The sequence below is a fragment of the Cyprinus carpio genome, chromosome A6 (genome assembly GCF_018340385.1).
Source record: "Cyprinus carpio isolate SPL01 chromosome A6, ASM1834038v1, whole genome shotgun sequence".
Classification (NCBI taxonomy): domain Eukaryota; kingdom Metazoa; phylum Chordata; class Actinopteri; order Cypriniformes; family Cyprinidae; genus Cyprinus; species Cyprinus carpio.
In genome coordinates this window covers 29942045-29955559 of record NC_056577.1, presented here as the reverse complement: position 1 = coordinate 29955559, position 13515 = coordinate 29942045, and the positions used below count along the sequence as shown (strand labels likewise).

Sequence of the window (13515 nt, the reverse complement as noted above, 5' to 3'; positions counted from 1 at the left end):
AAACACACAGCTGTTGTGTGATCTAGAGCTTATGACAGACAAAGACAGGTAGATGTACATGCAGTTTAACAGGATTGTTCTCGGTGCTCTCATTCCCTGACAAGCCTTTTCTGAATCACTTAAAATCCAGTTGCTGTGTACTGAATTATTTTGTAACTTCCCTGAGTTTCAGCGTCTTGCAGAATTCCCTAAATAACTTCACGCACAGCCAATTGTTTTGTTTAAGGAAGTATTTTAAAATTATTTCAGACACTCCCGTATGTTTTCTTTCTTCTTAGCACATGACAAAAATTGTCCTTCTTGTTGCCTGGAAGGGTCTTAAAGGGATACTCCACCCCAAAATGAAAATTTTGTCATTAATCACTTACCCCCATGTCATTCCAAACCCATAAAAGCTTAGTTTGTCTTCGGAACACAATTTAAGATATTTTGGATGAAAACCAGGAGGCTTGTGACTGTCCCATAGACTGCCAAGTAAATTACACTGTCAAGGTCCAGAAAGGGTTGAGGGTTTGGAACAACATGGGGGTAAGTGATTAATGACAAGATTTTCATTTTGGGGTTGAGTATATATATGAGCTATATTTTACTAGATTGCTCTTTTAATATCACCAGGTCAAGGTTTATTCAGACAGTTTTTAAATGGATGTTTTTTAAAATGTCTCACCATGAAAAATTTAATTTTAGCAATAATTCTATTCTAAAATATTTTACAGAATTATTTAAAAATATATATTATTTCATCTTAGTTTTACATCATTTCACCTAATACTACTGTTCAAAATAAGACTTTTTTAATGAATACTTTAATTCAACAAGGACAAATTAAATTCATCAAAAGTGACCGTAAAGACAATTTTACAGTTTTAAAAATCTCAAGATTCCTATTTTAAATGTTAAATTCTTTTGAACTTTCTATTCATCAAAAATACTGAAAACAAGCATCACAGTTTGCCCAAAATAAGAAGCAGCAAAAAATGTTTTCAACGTTGATTATAATAATAAATATTTATTGAGCAGCAAATCATCATATAATAATAATTTCTGAAGGATCATGTGACACTGGAGTAATGATGCTGAAAATTCAATATTCAGCATGATCAAATAAATGCAGCACTGGTGAGCATAAGAGATTGTTGTTCTGTTCAATTTTAAAACAATAGAGTAAAACTGCATTATTGTGCTTCCTACAGTATTTCAAATTTGATATGTTGATGAGCCAGAACAAGAAGTCACACTTTGCTTTCACAGTAGTTTGTAGTGCGACATGAACAATGGGGTTATTAACATTTCCTGTTAGGCATGTTCCTGCTTTCCTCGTGTATTTTACAGAGCTGAGAATCCAGGTCCGAAAGGCTTAGGGTGAGAAACTGCACAAAGTTAGAACAGCAAGACGCTGCGTGCAAGCGTTCCTGTTTTTACATGAATGGTCTGCTGTAGGTGTATTCATCAAATGCCATCTCACTGTGGGAAGAGAAGCTTTGAGCTCTGAAGCTTCTCAAGCAAAAACGAGCGGTTACACCCATCTAAAATCAGTTTCTGGATATGTGGCCTACATTAAAGATGCAATCTGATTGGCTGTTGATGATTTGAATTCAAACAAAATGTTGTGTCGTTTCAAATGCTATTTTGTAATTAACGCCTCCCTCTCCGACATCCATCTTCAAAGTCAACAGTGCTGTCTTACAAGATTATTAGCAAAGATTTGATTTGAGTCATGTTTTTTAGAGTCATGTTACAGCAAAATCTGGCATTTGAGACCATCATTTTACAATATTTTGTTACATCACAGATTTTTCAAGCCCCTACATCTTTTTGTAGCAAAATATTAAGGTAAAATACATTTAAAGAAATATAATCTTACAGGTTTTATATTTATGAATATAATTGCTTTTAATTTTAATTTTGTACAATACATCTATTATTTTATAACTCAAAAATCCCAACAAAATGTTTTTTTTTTTTTTTTTGGTTGAACGTGTTTATTCTTTTAAATGCCACTTGATTTGATATTTTGTGTCTAATGCAATGACGTTTACACTTTTTTAAGTGTAGCTTTTTAAGTAGTTTCCAAATGCTTTTGTGGTCACTGTATGTGTGTTGATTTTCAAAGGGTGGAAGCAAAAGATATACTATAGTATCTTACAGTTGTGTCCCTCTTTCAACAGTCTGCCTGTATTTTTATTTTTTCTTTCGTTCACCTGATAATGAAGGTTATTTCTGCGGTTGAGCAAGACTTCTGTTTTTGGCTGGGGTTTCTTTGAAGGTTATCCGCTGAGATAAAGCGCTCACAGTGAACAGTCGCAGGAAGATGCTCTTCCTGTGATGACCTTTCCCAGCTGCACTCATGAAAGACCTTTGAATCTGCTTTATGGTGGATTACTCACGGCCCTTGAAGTAATGAATAGTTACTTCTCTGAAACAAATGTCTCACGGGGCAAAAACTGCTTGCCTCAGTGGTGCTTATGGTAAGTGGTAGACATGAGCAACTTACTGATTGTTAACATGAGTTACAATCTAGCAGCAGAATTATAAATTGTCATGAGGAATTTTTAGTTTAGCTCAGCTTAAAATGTTGACTAAATATTAAGAATTGGGCTTTTTTTTTTTTTTTTTTTTCAGTGTATTAGGATGATTTCTGAAGACCGGAGTAATAATGCTGAAAATTCAGCTGTGACATTTTAAAATATATTAAAAAGGAAAACAGCTATTTTAAATTGTATTGCTGTATTTTGATCAAATAAATGGAACCTTGGTGAGCATATAGGAGACTTCTTTCAAAAACCAAAATATCTTATCAACCCTAAACTTTAGAACAGTATTATATGTAAATAATCTTGTACTTGGTTGTCAGAGGAAGCGTAATGGGCAGGTGCGTCTCCTCTCAGACCTGTGAGGCCTGCTGAAACAAGTAACCCTTAGGAATTGCTCTTGCTGAAGGCGCTTTACTGCCTTATGACATTAAAACCTTACCGTTGAGATTTAAACATCAACATGACAAGTGTAATCACTAACCTTACCTTTCATAATGTATTAAATCAAATTTAGCAGACCTTTAACAGAAAGAATATTACCAGCAGATTGAATGTGAATGCGTTATATAACCAATATTTGTTTTAAAATGATGTTTAAAATGTAAATATATAGAAGGTGAACCAAGTAAGATGAAACGTTATTTTTATAGATATTTTATTTTTTATAAATATATATTTTTTTCAGTAACAACATGGCAGATGTAGTCTGTCTGAATTTCATTCATATAATCCATTTTCATACTTTTTTTTTTAACAGTCACAAAGTAAGTTCAAATCCAAAGTGCTTATTCAGACAGTATGCGATTTTGGATGCACCGGTGTATACAGTTATATATTTAAGATGGTAAATTCTACTCACTTAACTGTACGGGGGGTTCAAAGTCGCAAAAAAAAAGTCCACCACAATGTAGCTACAGTAACGATGTTGTGGATGGTTGTTAGGGTGTTGCTATGTGGTTGCTAATGGGCTCTGGGTGGTTGCTAGGGTTTAAAACAAACCTAACCCTAAAAATGAGAAGTAATAGTAATGCTTGATGATCAAATTGTTAAAATGTTAAAGCCAATACAGTTGACTGGAGACTTCTTTGGAATGTAATAAAACTCTCTGGAGATGTATCAGTTTTCCTGTTGACACAGTTGGAGCCTTTATCATGTGAAATAGGCACGAGTATCTGGACAAACCGGCTTTGATGGTTCTCAAGAGGTGATGTGGTTATTGCTGCTCATATTTACATATAATGCATTCATTTCATGATGAAGTGATAAAAGTGTAGTAAATGATGGTTGTTAACCTTGGTTTACCGATGCAGCTATAAATAAATGAATACTGATTAGCGCTACCATGAAGTAGTCATGCCAGTAATAATATCACTATTTAACCAGTGTGATTTGCTGTCATATGATGGTATGCTGTTGACTTTCTGAGTACTTACCTTGTTGGCAGTTGAGTTTTACAGATTTGTTCCATAGAAAGACCACAAACCGAACAGGATCTGGTTCCTGGACCTGCAGGCCAAACTAAAAAGGGTTTTTGCAATTGGAATCAATGGATTTCAACCATTTACAATTACGTGATGAAAAAAAAAAACAATATTATAAACAAAGAATATATATATGTGTATGTGTGTGTGTGTGGTTGGTAAGATTTTAATGTTTCTGAAAGAAGTCTCTTATGCTCACCAATGCTGCATTTATTTGATCAAAAATACAGTAAAAACATAAATATTGTAAAACAGTATTAAAAATTAAAATAACAGTTAGCTATTTAAATACATTATGAAATGTAATTTATTCCTGTGATGCACAGCTGAATTTTCAGCATCATTACTCCAGGCTTCAATGTCACATGATCCTTCAGAAATAATTTTTAATATGCTGATTTGCTGCTCAAAACACATTTCTTATTATTATCCGTGTTGAAAATGGTTGTGCTGCTTAATATTTTTGAGGACACTGTTATACATTATTTTCAGAATTCTTTAAAGAGTATAAAGTTCAAAAGAACAGCATTTATTTAAAATCTAAATGTTGAAATCTAATTTGTAATATTTTAAATGTCTGTCAGTTTGGGTCGGTTTAATGGTTCCCTGCTGAATAAATGTGAGAAGAAAAAAAAAGAAAGAAAACCCCCTAAACTTAAATACTGAAAAAATCTCAAAATTCTCATTCTCTAAGTGTTCACTCAAATTGTTATTTTGATAATATAATTTAATTTAACATTTTGTATTACATTAGAAAAGCTCACTAGTGGTCTCAGGCTTTTGGATCCAATTGTTTAACTCACAAAAAGACAATATTTCCCTTCCTGAACACTTCTCTCTGTTTTATTCATAAACAAAAATTCTAATTTTGCCCTTCATCATGAAAGCATGGACAGACAGTCCAGTGTAGTAAAACCATTATTCAGAGCTCCATGTGACTCATGACAAGAATAAGATTGTGCCATGCAGTGTGTCCACAATGTGCTGTATGAGACGTCTGGACGATGACAGCAGCAGTCAAAAATCATTTCTTCATACAACAGGTCAACTGCAGATTAATCAGGAGATGTTTTATGTGTCATATGCATGTAGTCGACAGCTAAATTCACTGTCTACATCAAGAATCTGAGATGCATTTTATAGCCTATAAAGTTTTTGTGGATGTTTTCTGCAACTTTAGCAGCTTCAACTGAGAGTTTTAAAATATCCATTCAGTACTTTGAACAAAGAACATGCTGTCTGTTTGTTGGCTTGCATCTGTTTCCCTTTTACTGTATGTAATGGAAAAGTTATCAAACACACAGCTTGTTGAGCCTCAGGGGTGCTGCTACCTTAGAAAGACAGGAAGACCCGAAAATATCTCACTGCTGGACAATAGGGACCAAAAAAAAAAAAAAAAAACATCAACAATGGTGTCAGTTATAAGAGAGCTGAGAAGTATAATACAACACACTTCTGTTTCTGTATGATGTTTGTTGAGTGTTTGCTCTAAAACTGGCACAGCTAGGATCCTGCAAAAACCTGCTCTTCGAGTAGATCTGCTTACTGTGTCATTTTTTACTCCGTGATCATCTCCACACATCACTCATGTAAATGAATCATACAAGTGACATCCTCTGTACTTACCACAAAATAAGGCAGACATGCTTCACAAAAGCAGAACCGCCACATCGGAAGATCACATGATGTTGTTTTTGTCCTAGACATCAGTTACTTAGATTAAAGAACTATAACCAAATGAAATGTCAGTTACTCATCAAGCAGTTGAAAGTATTATTACTGAAATGTTAGATTCAAATAAAAAAATTGTAAACTTGTGTTTTTACAAGATACTTCTTCTTGACTTTGGCCAAGTTATTGATTAACTATCTACAAAAATAAAATCTACTGTAATATTAATCTGTCTTTGTATCTTAATATCTTTATCTATCCCACATTTTGATGGGCACCAAATTGAATACACTAGACTGTTTATCTGTTGACAATTGTTTGAAGCATTGCTTCCTCTGCTTGGTTTTGCGTGGCAAGCCATATTAACATTTATTAACAAGTATCCTTTTCATCTTGTTTAATCCTAACACTGAGACAGGCTTCTGATATTTGTATATTTATCTTCATATGCATGTATTTTATTTTCAATTGATCAATATTTAATATAATAAGAATAATAATAATCTTTGCTGTTATTAATGTTTATTAGTTTGTAGCATTACTAATATGTATTAATTTAATTCTATTATGTTTTGTGCTGTTTTCATTTTGTTTCATCTGTGTATTTGACAAATAAAAAACATTATTAATAATAATTATTTAATTTTTTTCTGGCGGTGTTTTTTGTTTTAGCTTGTATTGTTATTTATGACAATACACATAATAGTTATTTGTAATGTATTTTTTTGCTAATTATGCAAATAAACAATAATATAATTTAATTCTGTTCTAGTTGTGTACTGTTTTCCTTCGAATTATCTTTTATTTTATGAATAATAATATTCATAATAATTATTATTGTTGTTGTTAATAATAATAATGACAATTTTCATTGGTTTGAATATTTAATAAATAAACCTTATTGATAATATTTATTTATTTCCTTGTTTTGTGCTGTGTTCATGTGTTTTATCTTATCTCATTTATAATAATTCGTATTTTTATTATTAATAATAACGATGTTAATATTAGTGTTCATATATTATATATTTCATAAACAGTTAAACATGAATAATTAATTATATTTTTGTTTTGCGTTTTTCCATCAAATGCATGTTAACACGGTCTACCACAGGGTTCTTTCCACATGACGTCAGAGGAGGTGGAGCAGCTGGATGAACAGGGCAGGTGAGCGCGCAGGTGGAGCGCAGAGTTGAGTTTCCCAGCAGCTCGCAACAATACTCGGAGAGGCCTCTGGGAATAACGCACTCCATCTACCATGACACAAAACAAGGTCAGCTTAGGAATACACCTGCTTTAATAACCGAATGCTTGCTTGAGCTTTTGTAAAACTCAGATAACTTGGACAAACGTTTTATCAGTCGCGGAAATGATCAGTTCAGAGGCTTTGCGTCCGACCCAGAACCCTGCGCGTAAAGCGCTCGGAAAGCTCGCGGCCAGGCTGGAGGAGGTGAAGAACCCCTGGAGACAAGGATCAACGCTCGAGCTCAGCCACAATGAAACCGCTCGGCTCGCCACCGATGCGCTCCTGGAACACGGCGAGAAGGAGTACAAAAAAGTCTTGCAAGACGAAAGAGAAGTGAACTTTCTGTCCTCGCTGGAAATACGCTACATCACCGAGAATGTGGCCAAAAGTGGCTGCGCGGATAGCGGGACCAATGGAGTGGACATGGAGGAAGGGGACACGGTGTCCGAGCTTACTTCAGGGACTTATTTCCCCATGATGTCCGACGAGGAGCCACCAATGTTGGAGCTGGGCTGGCCAGAGGCTTCCAACCGATTTGGACCCACAGAAGCGCAGATATACTTCCAGAGAGACAAGTCGAAAAACGTCAAAGATCACATTCGATCTCTTATTAGTAAAGCCAAGAAGGTAAGAACAACAGAAACCCACTCATGTGCAAAATATTTGGCAGACGCCGTTTCCTTGTGGTTTACAAATGTGCTTTCCTTGAAACTTGCATTTCTGTGGCAGCTTTCTGTGACGTCACACGTAAACAAGCTCCTTTTGGACAGCTTCAGTGCTTTTGACCAACTCTAACTTTTATGCACCACAAATTGTGCTTAAGAAATAATCAGACACCCAAACAGTAATTTTGTCACGCGTAAACCTGTGTAAATGTTTTTGAAATACAAATATCAAAACAATAAGCACAAGCAGACTCTCCAAACAAAACCTTTCTCAAAATAAAGCTTCTTTTAAAACAATGCTGTTCAAAAGCGCTCCATAAATCCACTTAAACTAAGCAGATTTATTTATTTATTTATTTAGTTCAGACATTTTATAAGTGTGACTTAAATGTCCAAATGTTTTACAGTCAATAAGTGTGAATTTAGGTGAGATAACTATTGAAGAATTTGAAATTGCATAATACTTGTTACATTAGACATTATGAGCAACTAAATTACAGCTAAATTAATAATTAAAGATTATTATCACGAAATGGTCATCTGGAAGCAATAAAGTAATTAGTGTTGCATGTTTAAAGATTGTGGTTTATTTGAATGCATGCCCTAACAATTTTTCTTTATGCCACAGGTTATCGCTATAGTCATGGATATTTTTACAGACGTCGACTTGTTCTGTGACCTAATGGAGGCCTCCAACAAGCGCCGGGTTCCAGTTTATATTCTACTGGATGAGAAGAATCTCAGCTATTTTTTGAACATGTGCTCAGAGCAGGACATCCAGAATTCACACTTAAGTGTAAGTCAGATGCTGACGGTCTATTAGAAGTGGTGTGGTCCAGCTCATGAGTTCTTATCCTTGCACATAATGAGTTTTAAGAAAGCATTCAATAAGAAGGGTGTTCACAGTTTTATATATGAATGAATACATCTGTCAGTCAACAGCAAAGTATAAGTCTTATGTAAGGTTCCTTAAATAAGTCTATAGGGTCATTCAGATCAAAAGGAAATGTCAAGTTGAATCAGCATACATTTCAAAAGCATTTTTGACAAAACAAAACAACTTTTTATTCTGTTACTATTATTAATATTGGTGTGCCAGAACTCAGATCTTAATTGTATTCAAATGATATTTTTTTTTTTTTTTTTTTTTTTTTTTTTTTTTTTTTTATCAAGTGATTATTGAACATTTATTTAATGCTGCTTTGTTTCAGAATATGCGGGTGAGAAGTGTATGTGGAGACACGTATTGCACCAAAAGTGGAAAGAAATTCACAGGTCAGGTTCAAGAGAAATTCATGATCATTGACTGCGAGGAAGTCATAGCTGGATCATATAGGTATGTTAATCATGTTGTTGATGCATTGTGTAATTTAGTTTAAAAATTCCTGTTATGTAATCATTTTTTTTTACCAAAAAAGTATAATTACTGGAGTTATATTTACGACTGTAAGTTTTAGTAATTTAATGAGATCCTTTAAATGATGGTGCTTTAGGTATAATTTTGTTTATATAATGACCAAGTTATGCCACAGAGTTGAAATTATGATTATTTTTTATTATTATTATTATTTATATGCTATTTTAGTTTTTTGTAATATTTTCAGTTTCCATTTTAATTTATTTATGTTCATTTTTCATTTGGGTGTGCTTTTTTTATTAGTTAGTTTATAAAAAATGTATATTTAGGTTTAATTTATTTTAATTTCAGTTTTCGATTTAGTTCAGTTTTAATGGTTTATTTATTTCTACACTGTTTAAAAAAATCGGCCTGGAGATTATCCAGTAATTTCACAGACATTTCCGTTAAGCCTGAAACACAATACTACATCGTGCATTGTATCCTATTTTTACAGATTTATTATACATTTTTTAATTACATTGAGTGCTTCAGTGTTATACATGTTTTGGTTATTTTCTAAGACAACGTTTCCGATTTCTATTTACTTTGTTAATCTAATATTTATTTGTAATTTCAGCTTTATTTCATTAAACAACAGTATTTAATAGTTTTAGTTAGTAATATGGAAACACTGTCAGACATGCTGTAACTGCTAAATACTATGTTTGTGTAGCATGTCACAGCAAGATTTTTCAAAGCCAACTACACTAGAAGCAACTCAGATTTCTCACAGGAGGAATTCAGTTGCATTAAATTATTCGTATTGAAATTTCCATCAGTCCAGGCTTATCTCATGTCAGTCATATCACTCTGTATTATGTAAATCATTTTAGCGCATGACAGTGTTGTGGCAGGCAGATGACAGGACATGCACACCTCATGCGCTCCAGCAGACATCTGTAGACTTGAGCAGCTTAGCAATGAAAACATGATGATTCTGCATTTCTCAGGCACAGTATTCCCTGAGCATTAGCATTAGACCTCATTGCCATCATGGCTGTCAGCTTTCATGCCTCAGGGCAAATTTGGTTGGGGGAGGGGTAGTTAAACTGATGAATTATACAGACAGTATGTTGATTTTTAACAGTTATGCCTGTTTAGACCCAACAAGCGATCTCAGTCTTGGATGTCTGAAGGCTTGGATAATCTGCTCCTCATATATGATGCTTAGGAATTAGTTTGTGAAGGAGTTGTCTTGTTATTTCAGGGTTAGTGCGACTGATAGCAGCCCGTGGATAAATTTATGCGTGTTAGCACACAGGTGTGTGGATAGTGGGTGAGGCCACACTCATATGTTGAAAGCTTTGCCCATATATAAGAGACAACGGGGAGTTTTGTTTAACTAGAAGTCCATACAGTTCAAAGGGAAATTGATTGCAAACTCAATACTAACAATTTAGACTTTTTAGATCTTTGTCACTAGAAAGGAAATAATTAACTGAGATTGATGCATTGTTTTTTTTGTTTTTTATCGAACTGATTGTTGAACTTTTAGATAACATTGTAAAAATCTGGGAAAAAAGTGTGCATATGTGTTTTTTGTTGAGTATCATATTTGATACATCAGGATTTTAGAAGGATATGGAGCTCATGATTGAAGAGGAAAAAACACCTCAGTTTTATTTACAGGCCCAAACTCAGCAAAAATATGCAATTTTATGCAGTTATTGATATTTATAAGACTAAAAAGTAAGATAAAATTCTAATGGCTTGTAATGCAAATCAATGAGACCTTTATAACAGTATAGCAGATATTCATAAAATGCATATAAATATCGGTTTTTACTCTGTATCTCTCAATAATATGTCTTAGTAATGTGATATTTAATGTTCTGTAGTTTCAAATCATTTCATGCAATGCAATACAATGATTGAGAGAGATGAAAAAATAAACTTTCTTCAATGGACCTGATGCATCACAATCAATACTCACGATTTAGCCAGATTTTTCTAAAAAAAAAAGTATGGATTTTAAAGTAAACCAAACAGTATAAAATGTATTCATGTTTAGTTTATAAAAATCATTAGATCTCAGAGGAAAAAGGTAGGAATTTTTAGAATGATTCTAAAGGGTCTTTTACTTGCTAAAAAAGTATGAACTATCAATCAGACGAGAGAAAGCATGTAATAGATTGTGTACAACAGGTTTATCAGCAAAGTTTTGATCATGTTGTTCATTTACAGGCCTTAGAAATTCAACTATTTAATACATGACCCTGGACCACAAAACCAGTCTTAAGTCACTGGGGTATATTTGTAGCAATAGCCAAAAAAAAACACTGTATAGATCAAAATTATCGTTTTTTCTTTTATGCCAAAAATCATTACGGAAAATTGCCACTTAAGACTGGTTTTGTGGTCCAGGGTCACATATGTTACAGTAGACTTTATTGGGTTAACCTAGAAACCAGAAATGATGATGTATTGTAAAGCTTATCACATGCTCTTTTACTTCTGTTTTTTGCAAGACATCTGAGTAATGCCATAAACAGATGGTTAGCTTGAACATAGTTAAACACTTGTTAGCATAAGTCACCTGAACCATCCATAAAAACCGGCTGGACAGAATCTTTGAACCTCATTTATGAAACACACAAAAAACAAATTTCTGTGCAACAATTTATGCAAGAATTTGTTTTATGAATGTTTTTACAGAAACTTGTTCTGCTCATGTGTCGTAAATGAATCCATTTGTATTGATGGTACATTTTTATAGATTTTTTTTTTTTTTTACATATAATTTTCTGTAAATTATACAGTTTTTCCAAGATATTGATGGGCCATTTTTATAGTGTAGTCTTCCTATAAATTATTACATTTTCCAATAAATATTTGAGGTTATGCTTTAAAAAAAAATGTTTCTCTCTCTCTTCTTTCCTCTAGTTTTACATGGCTTTCAGGCATGGTTCACAGCAACATGCTTATGCACTTCTCCGGCCGCGTCACGGACTGCTTTGATCGTGAATTCCGCTGCATGTATGCAGATTCTCAAATAATAGACCGTTTCCACAATCCAGATGAAGATGGGCTGCCTGGTTACTCTTACCACATGCCAGTACCAAACTTGGGCTTGGATTTTCTTGCAGACTACGGCAGCAGGGAGCGAGTGTATTCGGAGCACTCCAGTAGCCAATCCAGTGGCAGCGTTTCCAGCATCAAAGCAGCTCCTCCAGGCATGAAGTCTAGTAAAGTCACACCTGACAAGAAGAACACGGAAAACTCGCAAAAGCCTCCTGACAGGAAGGCAGTCACGAGTCCAGTGCTTCAAAAGCCTTCAGGACCCCACATTGTAAGAGGTTCTCCGAATGGGACCCACCAAAGTCAGGCAGTCGAGCGCTCTTCCTTCGGTCAAACCGCTGGTGTGGAATGGTCCAAATCAGGAACGTCAGATTACCTACACTCAAACATTCCTGGACAGACATCCAAAATCCAGGGTTTAGGTATCTACAGTCCATCACCAACTCAACAAAGTCCAACCGACAACAAGGTCAACTCCAAATATCGACTTCCCGCGCCTTTCATCAGTAAGTTCACCGATTTGTTCAGCTCAAAGGAAAAGGACTTCCACTTCTTCCAGAAGGTGCCTACTCATTCCTCTTCGTTTGGTGGGCCAGATCTTTCTCAGAATGAACCAGAGAGAAAGCAAGGTCCTCCTCCAGCAGGACCCATGCTATCGGACAGGATGGGCCCGGAGAAAGGGATACATCGGCGGGATGAGAAACGCATGACGCTGGGTCACAGCAAATTGGACCTTGTCACCAAGTACAACAAGTTAAATCAATCCAAACAGGTATACAGTCGCTTTGAGCTAAAGAACAACATACCTCAGTAATGCTGGGCTGGACTGAGCATTCTTTCTGGTCGACTCTTGCACATGGCTGTTATTGTGACTATGCAAAGGGACAATCGTCTCATTGGAGAGATATTGTTGCTCTTTTTATACACCAGATAAAAAATCAACCAGGATTGCGAGGCGGGGAGTGTTTTTTTTTTTTTTGTGCATTTATATTTTTAATTAAAATGAAATTCTTAGTACTAATGCTGCCTTCAGGAAGTTTAGGAAATCATATTTATGACATGATGTGTTCAAGGGATTTTGTTAGATATATACTGAATATATTTTTTCAAATGAATTACTTATATACATTTAAAACGTATATTTTACTGAAGAGATGTTCTACAAACTATATATAAATATATATATATATATATATATATATATATATATATATATATATATATATATATATATATATACACATTTTTTAATATTTTTTTTAATAGTTAAACTGTTTAATAATTAAATTAAACTCTAAATTTTACTTAAATTTTTATATATTATTATTTGTTTGGATAGGTCACATAACATAACACATAGTACATAAAATATTTTCAAAATCACCATAGCTTCTCATTTTTCCAAACATCATTTTCTAAAACCAAGACAAAGTAAAAAATTATATATATACATATACATTTTAGTTCATTTACTTTATATAACTTATATATATATATATAT

The 13515-nt window shown here is 33.9% G+C and overlaps 1 protein-coding gene across 1 annotated transcript; it reads left to right on the top strand.

Moving 5' to 3' along the window:
- The first annotated feature begins 6815 nt into the window (after nucleotides 1-6815).
- LOC109110821 (protein FAM83C-like) lies at nucleotides 6816-13146 on the top strand. Its single transcript, XM_019123763.2, has 4 exons — nucleotides 6816-7559; nucleotides 8226-8393; nucleotides 8809-8933; nucleotides 11880-13146. Exons 1-4 carry the CDS (start codon nucleotides 7056-7058, stop codon nucleotides 12826-12828), a joined length of 1746 nt encoding a protein of 581 aa, XP_018979308.2. The 5' UTR covers nucleotides 6816-7055; the 3' UTR covers nucleotides 12829-13146.
- Nucleotides 13147-13515: the final 369 nt, after the last annotated feature.